Here is a 25104-nt window from a genome sequence, read left to right as displayed (position 1 = left end):
ATAGCGGTACTCTCTTTTATAACTATGCATAAAATATCGCACGGCAAACAGAATATCGACGTTTGCCGTCGCATTCCTGAACATCGCCGCTTCAGAAGCACCGAACCAACTGAAATTTATTAAGCTTCCCGCGTATACGTTTCAAGCTTATACAATTATTGCCAGAGTTCCTTTCCCTTCTCTATATCCAGCCTTTAAATACACAGTTTCATTTTAAGACACCTCTAAATGGCGGTTCGAAACACCTTTGCATTCCTTTCGCATTCCTCAAAAACAAGCTCCCCGACACGTTCCTCCCTTGGAAGAATTCTACTCGCGTTAGACAGGAAAGTTGTACACGCTTCTTTCGACAAGCGTAACATTCAAACGACACGAGCTACCTACGACGTTTGCCATTTCCTCGGTGTGAAATATTCAAATCTAACGATTGTTTCGCTTCTTTCTACGCTTTACTCTTTACGCTAAGGTATTCAGCTGTACATAATAGAACATGTGGTGTGTATTTGTTCACCATGCAATTTGACTTTAATCCACTACGTGAAGTTAAAATTTATTGCCCGTTTTTAGAATCAACGACATACTGGTTCAGTTAAAATATTCATGGCTGTTGTGAGACTGTGGATTTACTTATATATATATCGCAAGATCATATTTCACGATACCGTAATTATACCAATTAATTACAATACTAACAAGATGATTTTTTTATAAGTTGCTATATACAAGCAACATAAAGATGCAGACAAAAAGTTAAAATATAAACTGAAAAATTCCTTTCTCTTTTTACAATTGAGGCTTCTCAAGAATTCTTAGAAGCATTTTTAACCGTTTTATAATGCAGCAGAAATAGGAACAAAAAATGAAGAAATTCTTTTTTTTCCTATTAAAATTGAAACGTCTCGAGAATACTCAGAATTACTAATTCATTTTATTCATAAAAAATTACTTCATCTACTTGTAAAATGCACCAAAAATCATTGTATATCTGTGCCAATTACCCATTACTCAACCGACAAGCCCAACCTAAAATGAAATTTCGAAGCAAGCCAAGAACTAAGAAAAGAACTACACTCTTGGATCCTAAGCGACCGTTCCAAATCCTCCTCGTTCTTCACAGTTTCGCCTGAGCCAAATCGTCGATGGGGGTTGAAAATTAACGAGGTACGAACGTAATTTGAGCAGCGAACGCATCCGACACACCCAACCGGATGTGCGGCAGTCCCACAGTTCCACCCACACAGGCAAATAGTTGGCTTCCACGTGTGAACAGGCGGTCGGGTGCAGCACCCAGGGAGAGACGCGGCTGCTCACGCAGCTGCGTGCATACACGCGTGCAATTCTCGGTGAACCGACACACGAGGACACGGTTCTGCGTTATATACCTGGTTGCTCGAACTGGCTGGGAGATGAAGAGTGAAAGTACCAAGGAGCCTGGGTACAAAGAAGTCATTGAGGAATTCGAGGGAACGACGTTACGGTCATTGGCCGGGGAAGGATTCTGCATTTCTGGCAAGGTTGCGGTACTGCAGTGCAGCCGTTGAAGTGCAAGGTTAATTGTGGCTCTCGCGTTAATCAAGCTATCGAACGCAAGGCTAACTGCATTCGAACGTGCACGATATGCCGATAATACTCTCAATATACAGTTGAATACTAATTTTCGATCGTGACCCGAGGTGGTCTATTATTAAATCGTTATTAACCCCTTGTCGACGCGGGCGACTCTTATATATAGATCAGCAGTGCCTTTTCCCTTCATTTTTTCGTAATATCGTCGATATGAATGAGAAAGAGATACAGGTCGATAGAACTGATCGTTTATTTTATATATGTGCTCGCGTTTGATTAACGATTGGACGATTTAGACGGTAAATTTAATAGGCGCGTATCTTTCCATCGATAAATGTCACCTTTGCATCTAGTGGTTATTAACGCTGTTTTTTGTTGTTAGATGTATGGTAATTGGGACATTATTATGTCGCTCGAATATCTTTTCAGAGAGAGGTGCACTGTCGACGTTTGTTTTATGATACAAGCGTGTCACTATTATAATTGCAGTATTTCAGGCAGACTTGAAATAAATGTTGCTTCACAGGATTTTGATTATTCGCTTTGATACCAGAAATATAAGTTTCTGCATTTCCATTTTCTCATTCCTTGTTATTTTCATGTAATATAATTTTGACCAAACTGGCTTTTCTACTATTAAATTGCTTAGAGTCATCATAAATTTGCCATCATCATAAGATTAAACATTTAAGACTCTCAAGAAACCCAAAGCTTTTTCAACTAACAGTCAAATTCTTAATCTTTCCTTTTTAGCAGACAGTATCATAAAAGAGATCCAGTCATCCATTTAACAGTTTCGCGAAATCACCAGCGAAATAAGAGAAATTTTTATCGGAATCTTGTAAAGAATGGTCAAGACATTTGCCTTTCGAGGAATGGAAATGAAATTGGAGGTCAAAGTTCGATCGCAAACGATCGTAAGATAAATTAGAAATCACGCACCGATGTTTGTGATTGGCTACAAACAGCTAATTCTCGGTCACAGGTCCGGTAAGTCCACCGGATTCTCTGGCCATTCGTTATCCTAATTGGAAGATTCTTTCCGGATAAACCGAGTCTTTTTTATATTCCTCGTCGATTTAACCTCGACCGCTACAAGCATCATGCAGCGTATTAATGTGTATTATCTGGTTAGGCATTCTTCGGTTTGTTTCCTTCTATCATTCGACGACTTTCGTCGAACTAAGGATCTTCGAAGCAGAAAACCATCTGATCGTTTCGATGCGAACGATCGCTTAACCTGCGCCGAATGAACTTTGATCTTCGAACTGTTTTAGCGAACGCCATATATTTCTGCTTTTTTTACTGTGATTAATCTTTTCCCCTTTCTAAGTAGTTCGTGTTTTATGTCTATGGAGCCAATTGTGAATTAATGAAAACCAATAAAATATTTTTGTCGAATTAGATTTTTCATTAACGGAACATTAACATGAGATGAAACGGGGGAAAATTTTAAAGTTTGCTAATTAATTTTTGTACCTTTTGTGTAATTATTTGTATATAATTACAACAAATTTGTCCTATTGATATTTATGCGTAATTTCCAATTATGTGTAATTGTAATTAACCAATAAACATAAATTATTTATATACATAAAAACGAAACATTGTATTACTTGATAATTGTTTTTTTTTTTAATATGTGTCGAATATTATATTGAAATATTCTTTACGCCTTTCATGCATTTTGTAATAGTATTTCGCAAGAATATAGAATACTTTATAACGTTCCAAAGACACGCACATTTTTCCGTAGCAATTGAACCTGTTCAACGTGAAACGAGAGAAACGAGACAGGCCACGAAGTACTGGATCGCTGGAACCGCTTTAAGTGGCATTTTCTGTGGACTGGCAGCGTCCCTCGCGAATTCAGTTGGAAGCCGTCCTCGTATATTTTACCAGTTCCATCTCGACCCGCTCTATTTACCCATATACCGCGTTATTCGCGCGTTACAATTTTATTTACGTCCCGCCTCCGAGCGTACACAAACCTCTCGTCGTTCGCCAGAGATTTGCATGCGAACTTGAACGTTACGTAGGAATTCCAAGGCCGCACACGTCCTTTCGAATGCCCACGAACATGATTTCTCTGAACTGAGTACTAGGGTTTAAACAAATTCGGATCACCACGGAATAATTCACATAAGAAAAGAATACGACAAAAAGAGAATAATTGGAAGAAAAGGTGTTGAAACATGAGGCGAAAATTCCTTCCACGATATGTTTTCAATTATTCGCTGATTGAAGAGACTGCTACTCCCTTTCATTAAAAACCAACTCAAAACCAGATCATCCTTTCAAGTAATACATTTTGACATTTTTAAATATGAATCTTTCAAATATGAAATTTATATCTCTTTTTCTCCTGTAATACAATAGATACAATATTCGAATTGTCTTCTTATGGTTGCAATTTTAACCCAATTACGTAACCTGGTAAGTTGTTCACAAAGAAGAGAAAGCAATTCCGAGAAATGACCAATACACAATAAACCTGAATGTCTGAAAGGCGATCAAGCAATTACTTACGCTGCAAAAATCCGCAACTGCTACGTGTGTCGCGTTCCTTGATAACGTTCAAGCTGATTTCAGCTATTCAATGCAGATCGAGCGCGATCGAGCCTTTGTTAACCTTTCATTATTATGCATTGAAAATCGGCAAACGATCGAAGAACCGACAAACATACGACTTCGCGTCGCTTATTAATTGTTCGTGGCGTTACTATTTATCTTTGCGACATTAACGAGAAGTGTCAACGCAGGATATTTGCGATTGCGACAACCAGTCGATTGCACACGTTCTAATGGTCATGCTGTTTAATTGCTTCTAAAGTCGCGGTGCGGCTACATTTCGAGTTTCTACAGATGCAGTCTGCACGATGAAGATATTACCGCAAGTGACATGGAAAATAAAGACAATCGGAAACGAAGCAATTAACATCGAAGTAATAAAACGATGCACTTCTTAATTTTCTCTTCTTCGTTTATTTTTTCTTTTCCTATTTTTACGACAATTGCCATGCATGCCATTAGCAACAGATACCATCTCATAGGCAACATAGTGTATTCATGGGAGCCGCTAGTTATTAAAAACGATACTCATCAAGCGATGCTCATTAGGATGCCGTAATTTCAAGTGGCCTAATAAATGCGTGACTCAGCGAACGCCGACTGTGCTCGCCTCGTGTAAATTACATCTGAACATTAGATCGTGTTCAAGTAGCACTGGAAATGATACCGGTCGCGGAACGCGACTCGAGATGCAACTTTGTACGAATTGCTCTTTTATTGTCCTTCTTTCATTACCGAGTTGCACGACTCATTATACCGCGTACGAAGTGAACAAAAAGCTTAATATAATCGATTCCAATGAGACGAAAAATTTATTCATCGATTACGTAAAATTCTCGTATAAAATCAAAATAACGCAGGATGTTGTTTTTATAATCTAGGAAGGAAAATGCCAATTCTGTTCCCAATTTTATCGATGCAATTATCATTGAAGCTTAATTAAAATGAAAAAGCGCTAGTGTAGCAAATGTGTACTTGTCTACAAATAACTAAAAGAAAAACTAAATAGGACAAAAAAAATTTGTCTTTAATTAAAAGGTTTCAATGAGCGAGACTATTCGTAATTATACGTTCCCTCGTAAAACTTATTTAAGGAAATTATTAAAGGAAAATAAAATGTTTTAACGATAGAGCCACAAGCTGTCGCTATAGTGGCTTTTCATAACGAAAGTGTTAATTAAATTTTTTCTTTTTATATCACTGTAGAATTTCGTTTTTCTTCGATTTTATATGTACCAATCAAGATTAAATCTTTTCCACCGGTAATTATTGATAATTATGATATGAAATAGCTTCTTTCCAACTGTATAGCAATAGAAATGTTTAAAGCAACAGCGATTACTTACAAATGATAAAATTAGGTTAATAATAATTACTGCTTTATAATGTGCTTGAATATTATTAGACATGGAAGGTGGTCTTTATTTCGAGGCTAATACTGGAGTTCTGATTGCAGTAAGAAATTCAGTGAAATTAACGTTAATTGCTAGTTTTCAATAAGTTATCGTGCTAACCTGTATTAATTTCCTTAGCTACTGACCTAACTTAATCGTATAATCGATCGCGTGATTACTATAATTTCCATAATTTATTTCAAGCGAATTTATTCATTTTTGTATTTCAGACGTATTTGTTCTAGTAAAAATATTTTTATGCAAGACAAACTAGTTATCGATTTAAAAGAAAAAGACCTTATGTTGATCGTTGAGAAGTTGAGCCATAAACAAGGCTCGACGAAAATACGACTTCATGGGAATCGATAAAACCACCTTTTTTCAAAGATTGAAAAATGGATATATCTACGAATGTTCGAGGAACTGTTGGTCGTTAAAGAATTAACGCAGAGATCACAGTAGCTTGCCTCTAGACTTCTTGAGAATTATTTGCATTATATTTTTTACGTTTTTCGGCTATCGTATGAATAAAATATCGTGTTTTCCTTGTAAGTATACGTTTTCTAGAAACCCGCGTTCGCATGAAATTACGATTTGTTATTCCGCTTCGCCGTGCAGCACGGTTCGATGTAAACTGCTTTTGATGCTTTGAGAAAACATTTATATTCCCCAATAAACTGAAAAACATCCTGTATATTGTTTCGATGACGAATTGTGTGTACGTTGGTTCTGTCCAAAACAGGCCTTCTTTTAATTCAAATAAACTTTGTTTACATAATCGCTTTATAAGCTATTTTATAAACTGATAAATTTAAATTTATAAGAATAGTTCAAAAAACTTGTGTTTCATAGGCTTAATTTTCTACACTTGCAATTAGACAAAATAATTAAGATGCTTGGATAATTGCCTATTATCATAATTTGCAATGACAAAACTAATATTTTATTAGAAAAACTTTAGGATGTAGAAAATATAATTACTTTATTTTTAAAAAATTGTTTATTCGAAACATTCGTCAGTAAAATGTGTATTACATACCAAAAAAAAATAGCTTTTACGGTGTTATTTCTTTCAAAAGTCTAAATAAAACGGAATAAATTTATTTTCACAAAGATTCGATCGAAACGATATACATACGGCGATCGCATCGATTGACATTCGCGTTGAACTTGATCTCGCCGCCGCGCCGCGCCGTCGATACCAATGCATCACGGCATAAATCGTCTTCTGGAGTGACGCGCGACGCCAGCAGATAAAATCTTCGGATGCAAAATGAGCAAACTAAGAGTTAGAATGCGGCGCCTGAGCGCGACAACAGGGGGGAACGTTGGAATACGGAATGACATCCGGCTGGATGACTCTAGTGGGTTCCTGGTATCTTGAAACTCTTTGGAATTCTCTTCGGTGGCCCGAATGCCTGCGCCCCCAACGGAGATTCTTTCCGCGTACGTGATCTATGCCATTTCGTCAGGGATAAAAGCGCTTCAAGTCAATATACTGCTACTAAATCGTACTAAACTTTACACTGAATTAGAATCATACAATCACCTGTACACTTAATTATGCGAACGCTAAAGACATTTTTAATCTTGGAAAATTGTTAGACGTTTCGTTGTTTACCATATTTGCGGAAGGAATTTTATTTTTCTGGTGTTCACGCGTTTGACGTCATTCTTTTAGATGCGTGATTTGCAGAATTAATACGCTAATGCAACAATTTATTTGATACATTTAATTTAGACTTCAAACAGAAGAAAATAGTATTATTTTGAGAAAAAGTACAAGATTATTCACGAAAATTTATTATTCGAAAGTTGTCCGAAATGTTTCTTTCGTTTTATAAAGAAATAATAGACGCACAATGTTTTTTGTTTTATATTAGTTTATTGAATTATGCACAAATGTAATAAGAGAAATAGAACGAAATGTATCATACCTAATTCAATAAAATAATATAAAACAGAAATTGTTGTTCATCTATTATCACCTTATGAAACGAAAGAAATTTTTCAGACAACCTAATAAATATGTTTTGGTTGATCGCGTATTTTACATGTAAGTTGCAATATTCCTGGTCATTTATAACAAAAACACGCATTTTCATGAAATCGGTATGCAACATAAAATTACTTTTAAACTACCAAAACTACTGACACCGTTGTAAAAATTGAAAATTGAACTTGGAGAAAAATCGCTGCTCTACCCAAACACAATCTACAATTTCGTTCCAACAACGGAGTCAATTTCTATCCAATCGGTAGAAATATTCCCGAGTCAGAGTGATACGAGGAACGAATGCATTCAGATTTCCGGTCTTCGTATTTCGGATCACGGCTGATCTCAGCAATCTTCACACCCGAATCAACCGATGTTTCAATATATAAGGCGAGTACTAATCCAATTCCTACATATCTTCGTACGAATTCCAGTCGTCTCTCAATATTCCATGCAAACTACAAACATTTTGTATGCAAACTGCAACCTGTTCGCACGTTTATCTATACGCGATTCCTTTATTTCCAGATCCACTCGCTTCCATTAACATGGACGTTACCGATAATCGTGAAACCATTCGAAAACAATTTTGCTCGAGCATATTCCACAGGGACATCACGTTTCTTGACTACAGTCACAAGTGTGCAGTCGCATTTCTCGTGACTCTTCCTTTCGTTAGTCTGTCGTTGTGTACCAAATTTTTTCTAACTTTGAAAATCGGTCGACGATTCTTACTCGAGATTCTCTAAGTTCATGGGGGTATGTTTTCCTTGGTTTGAAGGCGTAGATCGACGAAGGCGTTGAGAACGATGCTTTAATGCAAATACGTTTCGTACAGCTCGGATGCGATAGCACACGTCGTGCTCGAGGTGGCGGATAATAATCAGAACGGAACGCGGCGACCTGAAGCGTAAACGCAAACGCTAGCTGCAGTTCTCGCGCGCAGCAACGCTCTATCTGCATAGCTATCTTCCGATCTCGGTAACACGTACGCGTACCGCGTGCACACGCCGGACGGGCTCGAGCGCGGAATAAATTCGTGTCCTCGACGTCGCGGGGGCTGATTGAAATTTTAAGCCGTCGAACGAGCCCAGATTATGGGAACCGACCATGAGAACCCGCGCAGGACACGGAGCAGCTTGATCACCGAGCTGGCGAGGCATTGTAGTTCTGAGTTTATTTGATTCGTGCGTGGTGGATGAAAGAAATGGTCATGGTTAAAGATTTCAATAAGATTCAAACGATTTGTAGAAGTAGAAGTAAATTGACGAAATTTATTGTGAATGCTTGCAAATGCTTGTAAATGGTATTTATTCGTAGAATTACATTTGTAGCAATAAAACAGTTTTGGATGAAACAGATCAGGTAAATGTATAATAATAATCCAATGTTGTATAATTCAAACTGAATTAGAAGCATACTACCGCTTGACGACTTACTAGTTACAGCGATCGAAAGAAGCTTGAATCGATCAAGCTCTTTTCTTTGTGCAAGCTACAACTCTTCGAAGCAGATATCACAATTTGTAGTTGCATTCACGTTGACATGCCGCAAAAAGCTTTTTATGATAAATACGTTTCACAAAAGAATTAAAATCCTGTGGAATATGATTATTTTGTAAGCCAAAATTCGCAGATAACTTAGCAGAAAACTAAGCTTGAAATATATTTTCATTATATGATAGTTCGTATAGCTGGTGAAACTATAATCCCATTTACTGTCATCAAGCTGAATCGTTTTCTTATATAGACGTCCATTAGAGGATGTTGCACAGGGTTAAAACAGACATCATTTTGTAATTTAGTCGCCGAGGGTCAAACGATTTACAGCAACTCTCACAGATACGCGCATCAAGGAGAGATGTACCGCTCGTATGTAACTAAATTATGCGTCGGGCATCGTGCCCGATGTAACAACCTTTCGTTCCGACTACTACCAATCGATTTCTACATCAGACTGAAAACACGTGCTTGCCAGGATTTATACGCGAGGTCGGTTGAAACGATGGTCCATCATAAATTCTTCGAACGATACGATGAAAACAAGCCCAAAATCTCTACAAGCTTCTTTTTTCCTTTTTCTGGTTTAGTAAGATTAGAAATCGCACTCCCGTTGTTTCGTGACGCGATTTCCAAAAGTAGCTAGATCAAGTTTCTACACGAGAGTTGTAATTGATGTGAACAGACTTCACTCCTAAATATACTAATCGAAGAATCTACATTTTATTTCGCCTTTTGATGCAAATAAAAGACTTGACGTATTTTCGCTGCGATGTAAGTTGTAGACTGAGATTTACATTCTAGTTTCAATTTTAAAAACGTCTAGAGAAAGTCACGTGTCTAATTTTACACAAAATTAGAAGTTTCCACATAGGAATACGGTAAAGATTCGATGAATTAATTGGAAATAGAGAACGAAAAGCCTCCAAGTATAACAACTAAAGAAGTATTCTCGCCGTTTCTATTTTCATAATTTCTAACAATTTTTTTTTAATTGTTCTTCCTGATTACTATAAAAACTTCATAAAACGACACCATCAAACTCATGGATCCTTCTTCTTTCGCCATTAAACCAAAGCATTAAATCTTGATTTCCTCAATAAAGTTGTTGCATGTTTTTCCTCATACCGTGCAAATGAACTTTCACTCGTTACCGTCCCAGAGAAATTTAACGAAATTCTCCGGAAGATCGCAATTCATCGTGCTTCGATGTACTCTACACGAGCTGATGGGACGCCGTGTTCCAGCAAGAAATTTCAAGCGAGGACTCGCAACCGAGGTGCTGTAAAAGCAAGCTCACTTTCGGCGACCTACTGACTCACCTGTCTCCTGTGTGCCAGGTGAGCGTCGCAAAAGCTGTCGCGGCCAAGCGATCGAGCTGCCGATCGTCGACCGCAAACATTTCTCCATGATACACGATCATTAAGCAATAATTCCGAGCTGGTGATCGGCCACTCGGCCAATCTGTTACACAGTTTGTCCCTCCTACGCGGATCCCATGCGAACGGGTAGCTCGGTTGCGTTCACGGAGGCGTAAATTGCGTAGGAATAATAGAAGCTGATCGCTGACACAATGAACGACATTCCCGCGCATGACAATCTCCACTCGACGGCATAATCGTTCCACGGAACCTTTCCGCTGTTGGCCACTTAATTAATTTACCCAACATTCCAGCCCATTATACCAGTCCCGTGTAGCTATTTATTTTTACAGAGAACGTTTGGGAAGTTATTATAGTTATTGTTTCGTGGAAATAGGCATTTGTGGACTTTTTTGAGACACTTGTGGGAATGTGAAATTTTTCTTGGAATTTTTGCAATGCCCAAGGAGTATGCGATAAAAAGAAATACGATTTATGAGGAGCTAATGAGTAGGTATGTATTGAGTAGTCGTTAACATACTTGTTAGAAACAATTGTATTAAAATTTCCGAAAACATCCTCGCAACCTTTCCTTTACCTGTGCAAGCGATGACAAACATCTACATCAGATTTGCTATCCTTCGCAATACTCAAAGATCAGTTTATAAACTGCTGTTGATTTCATGCTTTGCACAGCTCTCTGGTGAATAACAGTTTCTGGAAATCTAGGAAATTGAAATCATCGTTCTCGCGAACCATCAACCGCAATTACTACGTATCTTCCTTGCTATAATAAATATTTTCCATGAAAGCCATTCAAGTCTTTGACTTCGAGAACTTGCATGTTCGTGTGATTTGCACACGAGCGTTGGAAATATCAACAAACTGCAAGATCAGCCCTAAATTTGACACGGTCGAAACAAGTCTCCTTAATCGTTTTAGACTTTGGAATCGAGGCTGTCGATGAGCGCTACTTCATTCCTTTCGCGACGAGAAAACAAGGATCCTGTTTGTACGACGTTCGCAAGGCTCCTTGGCAACTAATCTCGCCGCAAATTCCATGGCCAAACTTTCAAAATAACCAACGGTTACCAAACAATTGAGTTAACCGATTAAATCAACTGTCCGATCGACGAATCACTTTCATCAATTAATTATTCGCCAGCTTCGAGGGAATTGCATATTACCCAAAATATCGTTTAATTAGCGCAAGCTTTGGGCTTTAAGTAATTAATTATAAATACATATTACGGATAGATAAATTATAAGATAGACTACTACTATTATACTGTTATTACATGTTAGATATTACTACATATATTCATCTTATATTCTATTTAAATGAGTGTGAATGCGAATGAATGTATTTGAATTAAATTAACATGGTAAACTATGACTTTTCGATATTTCAAGTAATTTCGTTAGAAGCTATAGAATTTTGTTTCAGGCGGTTCTACAATATGTAAATTTTGAAAGAAGATTTTCGATGTGTATAATCTTTCGTGAAAATCTTCGTACACTCCACAGAAGGACTATTCCTATTAAAACTAAATACTACAAAATTTCACTGTCAAGCTAGCGCGTTTTACACCAACGCGATTAAAAGAGGTAAGAAGTAAGTTTGTAATACCATGCGTTATATAAGTGTACGGTTCATGTATCAACTGTAACAAAACTTGTTTTTCGGTAAAAGAAACTTTACATTTGTCATAAGAAAACTGCTTACGTAACTCCGCAATGCACGAAAATAATTAACAAAAGCTCTTCATCTAAGTTACTATCTTACCATGAATTTTCCACGAACGTCTCCTATGACATATTTAAACACTCGCCTGATGTCTCGTGGCTTATTTCTCTAGCAGCAACGCGAACATTTTAAGACGCACTAGCCAGTTCCAGCGCGTACCATCTGTCCAATTAATTCCGGCTGTTCAACGTAACCGCTTAATTAATTATCCGCGAAGCAATTAATTCGCTCATGGCCCCGTGTCGGTGAACATAGCTACAAAGCCTCGACTATCTAGTTTGCTTGAAAAAAGCAGTAAAGTTTCGCGTCATTCGCCTAGAAAGAAGGGACCCATAGCGTGATCAACGACAAGCTGAGCAACAGATGACTTAAACGGATCTCTGCTACTTTTTACGAGCGATGACACAAGCGTTTTTGCTTTTTCTCCCGATCGTGCGAACGTGGAGGGTCTACCAAGCCCATCCACGAACCAAGGGAAACGCACTCGAGCCCTCGATTTCATCATTTTTCTTCGCTTTTGGCCTTTGACCTCTCAGGCCCCGCCTCGCCTTCTTTCTGTTCACGAAATATTCGTATACGGAGGATCCAGAGAAGCTGACGTTCTCAACCAATCGAAAAACGGGAGAATACGATAGGATCGAAAACTGAACTCTGTAGGGAGCTACTTGACTGGGAAAGTAACCTTGACCAAATCTCTTTGACTGCTGGGATCCCTCTCGTGAAAGAAATATGCTACGTAGAACTTTTGACGGTTGAAACTTCGCAGCGACAGCTTCTGTCGAAATCGAAATGCTTGCATTTGCTAAAGGTTATTCTAATTTTGTACCTAGTTGAGTGTATTACTGTCGTAATAAATGTGAATTGATGTCTGATTATTTTTAGTAAATTGTGTATTTAGAAAAGCATTAACCATTTCTATCCAGACTTTTTATCTACCTTTTATTCGGGATTTATTTAATATACATATATCTAGGACCTAAATAACCGAATCTTTTTAATGAGATGAAGAAAATTGGATCACTAAATCCCAAACAAAATTTACACTCTATTTAATGGGAGTTGTATTAGTGAAATTAACGGAAGTAGCAATTATTTACAAACCATTTATAGAATGTAACAGATTTATAGAGTATCAGGAAAAGATCTTTCGAAGAACACACGCTAGATCTACCACTCGATAGAACATTAAATATGCTAAGTCATATTGCCACCAATTATCTTACGATTTTTTCACTGGCTATATTCATCGCCGTTAACTACTTACGGCTTTAACAGTAAATGTATTATATACTGTGTCTGAAGCGAATCATTCAAATATCGTACGCAATTCACATTCAGTATTTCATACTGTTCCAATATGGAACTAAAGTCAAAGCTAAGATTGAACTGTGATGCCATAGCACATACATATACGTATGTTCTCCCTTCATTGTGTGTAATCCATAACAAGATAATGAAACATGTTGATGATGCATGATAGATTCGTTCAAGCTTTTCGTATCTTCTTTTTATCACTTCCTGTGCGAAAATCATGGCAACAAGATAAAAAAAAAGACAACGCCAAACTGGCAGAAAATTCTGAGTCACGCAACGCTGCAGAAATAGTGGGAGGATGACGGACTGCTTCCGCATCGTCTTCGTTTTTAGAAGCAACGTTCGACGTTGCAACAACGTGTGCCGACCGATCGAAATCCTCTGTTTGCTCGGTGTAAATATCGGTTTCGATGTTCGCCTTGCAATGTGTTGACATGCATCGGTGCATTACGAGGTCTATATACACTACTTAGACGAGCTACATCGACGCACCAACACGATTCGTAAGAAATAATTGCTCCGTGGATCTCATGTACGCGGCCAGGTACAAGCTTTTGACTCTCGCGAATGGTAACCGGTCGCGCGCGTCTTTTTCTCATACCGCAGGAGCCTCGCGCCGTTTAAATTCGTTGGGTAGAGATTCTGAAACAGGTGTACCAATTTAGGCGGCGAGAGTAAGAAGGATTCCAATGATGCGGTATTAGTTACTATCGGTGAATATCTTTAGAGCTTGAATCGATGTAAGCTATTGCTCTCTCTTTCTCGTGATTTCATAAAATCGTTGATGATATTTAATCTGCATCCAAACATTAAAACGTACTAGAAGCGCAAGAAAAATATACCTACTTGTTAAAAAATGCTAAATAATTATACAATAAAAACTGGTCCACAATAGAATTTAAAAGAAGAACAATTTGAATTATTTAGAGACTATTCTTTAGTTATGACAAATATCCAGTAGCTATTAAAATTCCTTGTCTACCAGAGTGGAAGTTCTTGAGATGCAAATTTAATACGATTTCGCGTCAGTCCCCGAAACTGATAGGACGTTGAAAGACAAAACTTGAAGGCGAAAACTGGCTTACGCTTTCGGGTGTCATTCAAGGCATTTAGTTTTGTAGTTGAGGTCTCTAAAACAACCGTGCCGCGGTAAGCAAAGACAGAATAAAAGGAAAGGACGAGGGGAAATAAGAAAACGACGTGTTGGACCCGACGGTCATGGACGGAACGTGTTTTGGAATCTTGCACAGCGGTCATGGCGTCACATTCAATTTGTTGTGCACGGTTTCAGCGAAAACATCGATAAAGTAGATGATCGATTCCTAACTGAACCGTGTTGTGTCGTGTCGAAGAAGAGTTTCGTCTTATGAACGGGATTGTATTAACGCTTCATTAAAAACGTCGCTTACGTTCGACCGTGATTAAAATTATCAATCAGCGTCAGTGATATCACTTCACTTTGATATTAAACGTAAAACGTCCAACATTCTCGGCAAACAATTGCAGTCAGTTACAAAAATCTACATACGCCCGTTAAACTTGAAATATTGTAGCAAATTGAACTTCTACACATATTTGAAAAAATAACGCTAAGAAGGAAAAGTAAAAAAAAATATGCAATATTATAAAAGAGGAAATATATGTACCTGTTATACATGATAAAATTAAAGCTTCTAATTTCTAAAGCAATTTCTTTCTGCGACTTCTGCGAACTAAAAGTGAATAGCTCTTTAATTCCCATTGGACATTCGTTGGTATACTAAGTTAAATTCAAAGTCATTTTACATGCTTTTATGTTTGCGAGTGTAAATGATGTTGTAATAAAGAACATTTTTAGTTTTTACCGATAAATTGGATACACAAAATTCAATGGATGTATGTAGATTTCTCAATTGACCACATATGGAATATCTTTTTATAAAATAAAATTCTTTCACAAAATACAATTCTACTTTATAAAAAGAAATCGCGTATAAAAATTCACGTGGGAAACTCACGTTTACTTTGGCGAGATACAACTCCAATTCCTTATATGGATCCATCTCCGATTTAGTTGCGGTCAGCACCTTGCCACTTTCATTACCACTTTCCACTATTTTCAACTGATTCACTGTTTTCGAGATGGGTAAACCCGACGCGACACTTCCTTTCGAGCCATCGACATACAGCCCGCCGCTGTCTTGCATGGTCTCCATGCTCTACCGTCACCTTGACCTCACGCGCATTTTCTTCTGCACCTGTAACAGCGAGGGACATAACGATCAGTGTGATTCAGAAAGCGATCCAGTCGGATAATTGGAAGAAAGTTCACGACATATTGATATGCCTTGGTTAATTCCATGACCTTTGAGATAGAAACTTTATCGTGGCGCCATGTATCGTGTATTATCGTTTCGCAATTACGTATCCGTCTGACATCTTTCACGCACTTGATTTGTTTCCTAAACTTCGCTAGAATTGTGAACTGTGGAATTTTAAATAATTGTTTATCATTTAAAAATCAATTGAAATTCAGGTTATTTTACTATTATTAGAATGATACAATGCGTATCAAGCTAACTGTTACGTCGGGCGACACTCTACCTAGACCAGGCCACATACCGCGGGCAAGATGGGAACCAGATGTCCGCTCATTCTTACTGCGTACCCTCAATAGTCTTAAGGACCCATCATAAATCTCAGAAATTTGCTAGCTAAGGTCCTTCAGACCGAACAAACATCTCTTTACCGAATCGTTTCTAAACCTTATTGTTACTACGGGAAAGTTAGTTTTCTCACATATGATGCTTCCCACTAGCAACTCTCTCTCGGGGGCGGTTAGCACCCTTCCTCGCCAACCAACCTAGAAAGTTAACCAATTGACAGCGAAGTATTTCCTTCACTTTCCCAATGAAACCTTGCCCTTGACAAATCAGCTCCTTCTTGTAGATTAGACCCACCCACGACTAGCTTTCCTCCGACACAGCATCGTCACTGTACCTCACTTATTCTTCATCGTTAGAATAGTCAACATGTCATTACCGGGTTTCTATCCTTAAATCAATCACTTATGTAACTTATACATACGCATCAGTGTAATTATCTTCTTTACAAAGTTGTTGGAATAAACGTTAATTTATACCTGTTAATTCAGTATAACCTCAATTGAAGCACCTCTATTATCGTAACAGAAATCAGGGAATCGATCATTTCGTGGCGTCGATTATCTAATCGTAACGGGAATTTACGACTCCCGTTGACGTGCTTTCTCGCGATCGCGTCTCTCCGCGAATGGTCGAAGAAACAGTAACTTTTTAGGCACATGTCTGCGGATTGTTCTAATTACATTATAAACAGAATTACGTATCCCATTTTCGAAATTATAATTAACATATACTGTTTCAACTTGAATACATTATAGTCTGTGCTGAACATAATCATAGTAATAGCCTGTGTATAATTACATTCATCGTAGAAATATGATTTATTAGAATTTATGCGCTAGCTCTTGAAGGAATAGAATACGTAATTAATGAAAAAGTACCGGCCAATGCCTTCTCCACGCTCAAAGTCAACAGTATTACATATGTAATTTCAATTGGACCAATATTGATAGTACTGTAACACTAGTAAACCTAGTCGTAACCCAAGGACAGAGGAAAGAACGAAAGTTCTCAATCAACGAGTAATTTATACGGTCTTCAGTCAGCAAAAGATTTCCTAGTCCCTTTTAATCCATATTTGCTCTTCAAAAAGGCTTATAATTTATATTATTATCGTTGGAGATACAAATTAGCGTTTGAAACGATGAAATAGGAGAACAAAAGAAGAGACCAGGTGGATACCTACGGGCGAAAGGATTATAATTAGCCCTAGTGTGACTCACTACTAGGCTCGCTGCGTGTAGCGGCTCGTATAATCCCGGCTTGTCAAACACTTGAAAAGGGTAAAATGGCCACCTGCGCTGTTATGATTGCATTTGGCTAAATTTAGCAGAACCGTTCGCGTTAGTCACCAGAGCTAATTATATTTCGCAGATTAGTCTGCCCGCCGAAACGCGAGAAGACTGATCTGAAATTACTGCTGCAGTTTGTACCTCTTTCCCCCGCCCCTTTCTCTTCTCTCTTTATTCATGATCGTTTTACATCATTAAACTGATTAACGCAACCAACATTCTCTTCCCGATTCTCTTGCCGTTCTTACAATCGAGTTTCGTAACGCTCCATCTACAGAGAAATTCCGTTACAGTCTTTTGTTAAACATATGTGAATTTTATAATTACTTTGAATTACTACGGAATCGTATCTAATTAAAGTGTACAGTTGTGGAACCATGACAAAGTTGTTAATTTTCACTGCACGGTAAGTCATAACATAGATCATTTTTTTGTAATATCAATTTCATCGTATCACGTATCTCGTTTCTGTTTATTAGCGTACGTTATTATGTACCTAACAAGCCGAATAATTTAATAAAAGTAGCTTTCGTTACAAAGTCATTAATTATAGGAAATAGAACAGCCAACTACCTTATTAGGATGAACACTGCATCCCTGAGTCTCTTCCTATACTTCACTCTTAGTTGTGTTTCTCATACACGTATCTCCGTGTGGAAGCACTCTAATCACCCTGAGACTCTTGACTTTATAGTTTCATCCATTTCCTTGCTGAACATTCGCACGGAGTATAGGGTCTCTTGTGAATGGGTCTCGTTTCCACGAGTTTGGCGAGCATTTTAAAGTTCAACGGGTCTCTATCATCAGAGACCTGAATCACGATCGAGCGATCTACAGCGAGATCGTGTGTGTCGATTGCGCGGAGTCAAGTGGCATACTTATAGGGCATGATATGACTACCGTTTCATTCAGTGAGCCCGGCAACAATAAAGTTATGCATGAAAACACGAGTCGCTTCGAGAGGCGCAGACGTAATATTAGAAAATCGCCGGATGTCTGGATCGCAATAACCTGTCGACACTCAATATGTCAGGTGATTTCACAGGTGAACGATGATGCTCGAGCAACGTCATAGCGATTTCATGATTTCCGCGCGAGAAACTCGCGAGGCCAACATGGTCTAACACGTAATAGATTCTTCCGTTAATGCTGTGAGAAGAAGAGGAATTATAAATATACATGAACACGAATGTAAGTATATACGTAGACAGCAAAACAAGTTACGAAGTATCTACGTTAGGTAATTCGGAACCTGTAATAAAAGTTTGTTATTATAATTTATCACTTTAGCTCGAAATTAATTGATTAACGTCGTATCGTTTATCGAAGGCATTCTTGCTCCCTCGTATACGATATTCCAAGTAATTATCGCATATGACTTGGCTGGAATTCGAAGAATAAAGACGTTACAACAAGCAAGAAAAACATTACCTCTCTCGAGTAATTATATTCGCTTCCACTTCATTAACGCTACGAGTTAATTTAAAATCCAGAAAAAGCGGCGCGTGGGTAGGAAATCAAATTATAAAATTATTTCCATGTACGCACACATATACGGACAATTTGGTTGTCGTTTGATAAATGTATCATTACACTTTACCGCTCTACCGTGAAATTAATTGATCCAACTTTTAATTAGAGCTCAGCGGCGATCAAAGATAGCGGTAATAATATAGTTAGAAAGTAGCCATTTATAAAACAGAGACTACTTCGATGCGTGGCACAGAGGTGAAACTCGGCGATCTGTAGTGTATTTCGTTATTGCATACACCTAAAATTGAGACATTGCACGATGGAAAATATTGTACGTCTGGATAATTATACGAAGAGACATACGCACGCCTCTACGCGTCGTTGGAACGCCGACCACGTTCGAATCGATTCCGCAAAACCGTGATTAGCCATGCGTCCGCCGTTTTATATCTGCCTGTCGGGTCCTGTGACGCCCTGTTAACTACCTGTGACGGCGATATACAACATCGATATTTAATTAATTTTTACGCAATGATCAAAACACACACGCTCAAATCAAGCCAAGTCTGCCTGGTTTCGTAGACCAGTTTCTCGATCGACGTTGATTTATTAGCGGGAATACGATTAGCGTCTGCGATTTCAACGACGACGATCGTATGTTTGTCATTCAAAAGAAAAAAAAATGGGGGAAAAATACGAGAAATATAAGAGAAAGAGGAGAAAAAAGAAATGAAAAACATTGGAAACTGGCGCTTGGCGTCGCGAAAGCTTTGTGCGTGGAGGCTCGAGGCGCCACTTTGACGCTACATTGCCAGACATTTGCAGTCGACACAAACGATCCGTGTTATTTCTACGATCTGAGCTATCCAGGTGTGAAGTCTCGCAGGATTCGTGCAATCGAGAATAAATTACTGACAATAATTTCTAAGCGATAAGAAAGACACGCGTCTCAAGGCGAGTTTTAATTCAGTCGAACCAACTGGTCGTGTCCACCGTGGTCGAGAATGGCATTTGATCGGGGTGAGGTATCGATACCACTCGAGGCATCGGTATCGAAGCTATTTGCCAAGCATTCTGACGCCCCTCGCGTCCCTATCGCGAGCCACAAATTCCCACGTCCCACGCCATCTCGGTGACAGGCAGTTGTCGACTGGAATTTCACCGACTGCTGGCTTTTCTTCACGAGGCAAGAAGTTGATTGAGACAAATTAAGAAGAGTTGTTGGCGCAGCCATTTTTGGCAATTAAACAGTTTTCAGTATCGTAATCTGAAAAATGCTAGTATTATCATTATATTGGTTTGAACAAAGAAGTTCCATGCAATAACAATGAGCGATAATACATTCTTATATCGGAGTAAGAGTTCATCGTTCGTTAATCGATTATGAGAAGAAATCTCATTTCTTTGATAAATCTGAATAACTAACATTTTTATCAATTAAATATTAATTTATATGCGGTAAAAGATGTTTTGATGCTATCATCGGATAAAAATCATCTCTAACATCGCTAACGTCATATGGGTATTTTAAATAGACGGAGTGGAAGAACGAGTAAGTTCGTGGTTTCATTCCCCTGGCACACTTGAATTCCTCTTTCTTTATGAGCGTACCGTAAAAGAACAAGGGCATAATTAAAGCTTTCTATTTTTGAAGATACAAATTCGGAAAAAAGCAGAGTGTGTCATAAATAAAGGAACGTTAAATAAAGATACGATTCATTACGGTTATTGCAATGAAACGTTTTTTTTAATGACATCAGCTGCAATTTTGTTGTTGTAAATTTCAATTGCAGTCCGCAGTACACGTGTAGGCAGTATTGAGTCATTATATAACAGTTATCCACGAAAACATTGTTCTATAAAAAGGTTTCATATGTACCTATCAGATCAAACGCGACCTCCACAGATAGTTAAGTTCATCTAAACGAAGCTTGTTATGAGAAAATTTAACAAAATGTGATCTCAATGATGAAAAGAAGAATGTCTCATATATTACAATTATATTTAAAATGTACGATCACGACTAGACAATTTTTTCCGTTCCACTGCCATAAGGAACCGTAACGAAATATTTTCTCTCCAGCTGTGAATACGAAATATTACTGTTCGCCGTAATTCCATTCGCGATACCTCTATCAAGGCTATTGAAATAGGCGTTCATTGCTGACCTATCGCTGGCCACAAATTCCCACGTCCTACGCCGACATTGTCAAGCGGACACCAACAGTAATTTCGCCGACAATTCCTCGAACCGTACAGGTAACATGGAACAAGAAAAACGGTCTCTCTTTCCCTCGACAAAGGATCGCGATCGCGGTTCGTTAACATGTTGACTGTCACGCGAATTTTATATATTTTCCCCAAGAGCCACAATAGATCGAAATATACAGCGAGACATTTAATTTTTGAACAATATTATATTGTATTTGCACACCTTTTTCTGACAATCTGCATTGTTGAAAGCGTTTTGGTTCATGAAATTTGCTTTATTTTAATCGATCTAAAAAGTTTAGACCATCGTGATGCTCAACGTGTCAACGGTCAACAAATATCGAACCTTTATGTCTTCGCGCGAATATCCTTGCGCGCCTAAAATGTCTTGCATACCGTACATTAATAAATGGACTACATACATATGTCTTTACCGAATAAACTTATCGTTTCAATGCAAATACCACTGGTTTCACAGGCTGAACACGAGAAGTCGTTCGCGTTCGAATTATATTCCCCCGCGCGTTTCCTTGATTTTCTGACACGAAATTTCCTCCTTCTTGTCCTCCCTCTCGAAACGTCACGTCGTTCGTTTCCGCTTACGATGATCGTCGGGACTTGCTAAAGAAGGAATCCGAGTTGAGACGTGCGTTAAATCATGAATTCTATCGCGCGTTACGGCGCAGAAATAATGCGATGCGCGACCAACGTCCAATCTCTCTCTCTTTCGCTCTTTCCATGCTCCTCTTTATGATTACGTTCCACTAATCCGATTACGCGTGTATGTTATTTCTGTAAATTACCGATAGGAGGAGTTTTGTACTTTATACAGTGGCTCATGAAAGTATTCAAATATTTACCATGGAAAACTTCGATGTATATATTGTGTGCCATATAAAAGGTTTTAAAATTTCATTAGCATTATAATGACACACGAATGTGATAACTGTGTTGGTAAAATTTGGAGCTAGTCTGAAGATGTATGTAGGAATATTAAGATAATTACTGCAAACATATATTTAATAAGCAATTAGTATACAGTATGAATATCTATCTTCGACGCACAATACTTAAATATTAAAAATGCTCCTGCTGAATATTGTGGTTCATCGATATAATGGATAATTGTCTGTTTAAATACGTTCATGATTTCTGCGAAATATGTATTTGCACTAAATATCCGGTAGCCTCTATATACGCTTTCTATATACACTGACATTCAACATGTTTCATATGACCTACAAAGTATATGCATAAAAGATTTCTACAAGTGTTCGAATAATACTTTCATGGGACACTCTACATGTATACACAAACGTAAATTACTTTTGTTAGAATACATACCAAATAAGCATCTATTATTTGCTGGCACAAGGATCTTTCTAAATCAATCCTATCGAAGCGAGATATTTATAGCGCATAGAACACGAACACAGTAATCGCATGGAAACGACTGACGACTTTTAAAGCTTCATCTCCGCGTAGAAAATCAATTGCACGTGACGCTAGGTTATTTATTCGCGAATGTTGTAACGCCACGATGATACTCTCCATCGGCGCTTTTACGATACGTACATTGAAGTATGTTAATCACATGGCGTAAAGGCAATCGTCGAATTTTAAGGGTCGCATAAACACAACCGCGAAAACCCTTTACGCGGCCTTCCTCCTTCATAAAGTCGCACGACGGCACGCGGTCGTAACGCTTTAGAAGCGTGCCATTACGTTAAGGACAATTCCCTGTAACGGAATCGATAATAATATCCGCACTGGCCAGACACGTGGATACTTGCTCTCTATTATTAGCAATACGACACTGCATATTATCCCGTGTTCTTTCCATCCAGCGGCCAAAGACACCGTGGGCGCCGCGCTTTTTCGCTGGGACCGCTTGTGCAAATAGTTTCGACGCGGAGCATGCGTAAACGGCTAACAATGCATTCCCCTGCTTTTTCTCCATTCGCGAATTCTCCATACGATTCCCGAGTTTTTCGAGAGGTAACTCATTTTACCGCTCGAAATACATAGCTGTTTCATCTTCAGCATCTTCAGGCACGTTCCAAAGTTTTTCAACAGCTTTATTGCTAATTTTAAAATATTCCGAAGGAATTCTGGATATTTATTGCTTGGAAAAGTTCGTAAGTTTAGGAAAAAATTTAATTGAATAACGTATATATGCTTCATTTAGATAACAATTTACTATTGGATCGGATCGTTATTCTGGAAGATTTGTCTCGTAGCAATGAATTCTTCCGAGTGTTTCTTGCGGGTTTCTGAAATATTCAACTTCTCGCTACGAAGAGGACGTTTTGTAAAGACCAGAATAAGTGGTACTTGAACGATGATGTAAATTCTTGGTGAATTCTGAACATTCGAGTTAAGGTCATTTTTTGTTTATTTCTTCCATCGAAATATAAGAACGTAAAATATTTCTTGTTGAAAAACGATATTTTCATAAAACAAGCCATAATAGCGTGCATCCATAATTCTGGAAGAGGTAAAATGCGTAAACTTCAAACAGTGCAGAGCCTCCATTAGCATCTCTCATTGAACTATCTTACAAACATAAAGCAAAACACCGAAGTTCGAAAATCAATGTCACGCGCGTGAAAAGCCGACTTTCCTCACCGGCCAAAGGCGGGTTAGGCTCGATACATAAATAAGGACGAAAATATCTGGACAACGTAGCGGTTTATCGGCAAAAGCAACGCACGCTAATGACAGCGTGACAAAAATGTCTGCCCACCGCATCGAAACCGGATCATAATGCAGTGAGCATAGAAAGGTCTCTCTCTGCCAGCGGAGCTTCGTTCCACGCGGCGAATACGTCGCGCGAGCTTGTAACCGCGGCTCGGTTCTTATCGGTCGGATTTACGATTTCGATTAGCATGTGGCCGGCGTGTCCGCCTTCCTGGTGGCGTGGAGGCACTAAAAACAATTATCGCCCGATATATTCGCGAGACGCGGACGGACGAAAACGAAGAGGAAGACACCGTCTTACGTCTCGTTTCAGGCCGGTTTCGCGGAGCGTTCCAAGGCGGACTCAGCCTTCCGTGCGACGCATTGTGTGCAGTTTATCTTTGCGGCTCATAGCCTGCTGAGGCCACCAGGAACGTCCCAACAAGTTACGTAAGGTTAATTGCGGTCGTTCGGCTTGCCAGGCTGCTCCGCGCTCCTCGCCAACCTGTGTGATGCGTCTCTTGAAACGTGCGTGCATCGATGCCGATCGTTATCACTGGGGCCTTGCTCGCGAGGACATCGATATTTACGCAATTCAATCGCGTGAGAGCCCTGGATTGTTCTTTTCATATTGTTTTTAGGAGTATTTAAGGTTTCGTAGTTGTTAACAAACGATTTGATTTGAACAGGGATGGGGATCGAAACCTGATTTTTATTATGGATTCGCAAAACTTTGCATGGTCGCGATAAATTCGTAATCGATGTTTTAATGAAGTTGAATTAAGTTAATAGATTTAGGTGAATTTTTGATACGTACAAGAGAACTCCATTTGAACGTGTCAAGAGACAAACAGTTCATACGTTTGGAATTAATACGAGTTCATTGATTCTCCCTACCACCTACAATTTCTTATTCAAATAGTAGGAGTTTACGTTTAGATAAGTGTATTTAATCAACAGGAATCCCAATGAATAGAGTTCAGATGAGTAGAATTTTACCGTAGTAGAACCTCACTGAACCTCGTTTATCCGGACAAGTCGAGAGAAAAACAATTTGGATAATCGAATAGTTTCGACAATCTCTTCTTATTAGTTCGGATTTCAATAGGTGCTGATATTCGGAAAACTGGAACTGATCAATTGATTCTATATCACGTTCAACTGTCCCTTCTTTAATATGTAAGTACAATTCATTCTCAATAAAAAGAAATGATTGCATATGTTTATTATAAGAATACGTCCATTTAAAGTTGACCATTAACTTGTTCATATAAACCAACTGCAGATAAACGAGGTTCTATTACTAACTATATTTAACAATACAATCAATTATCTTTCTAAATATTAAGCACAGCATAA

The 25104-nt window shown here is 38.4% G+C and overlaps 1 protein-coding gene across 2 annotated transcripts in view; it reads right to left on the bottom strand.

Moving 5' to 3' along the window:
• cv-c (RhoGTPase activating protein) overlaps nucleotides 1-25104 on the bottom strand; it is a 350754-nt gene that overhangs the window by 304466 nt on the left and 21184 nt on the right. For both annotated transcript variants that reach the window (XM_033347220.2, XM_033347221.2), the window contains exon 2: nucleotides 15446-15685. In XM_033347220.2, the coding sequence (XP_033203111.2) occupies nucleotides 15446-15643 (198 nt within the window). In that variant the 5' untranslated portion in view covers nucleotides 15644-15685. The remainder of the gene's footprint in view (nucleotides 1-15445; nucleotides 15686-25104) is intronic.

This window comes from Bombus vancouverensis, chromosome 7, assembly GCF_051014615.1.
Source record: "Bombus vancouverensis nearcticus chromosome 7, iyBomVanc1_principal, whole genome shotgun sequence".
Lineage (NCBI taxonomy): Eukaryota > Metazoa > Arthropoda > Insecta > Hymenoptera > Apidae > Bombus > Bombus vancouverensis.
This window is presented reverse-complemented; position numbering and strand designations above follow the sequence as displayed.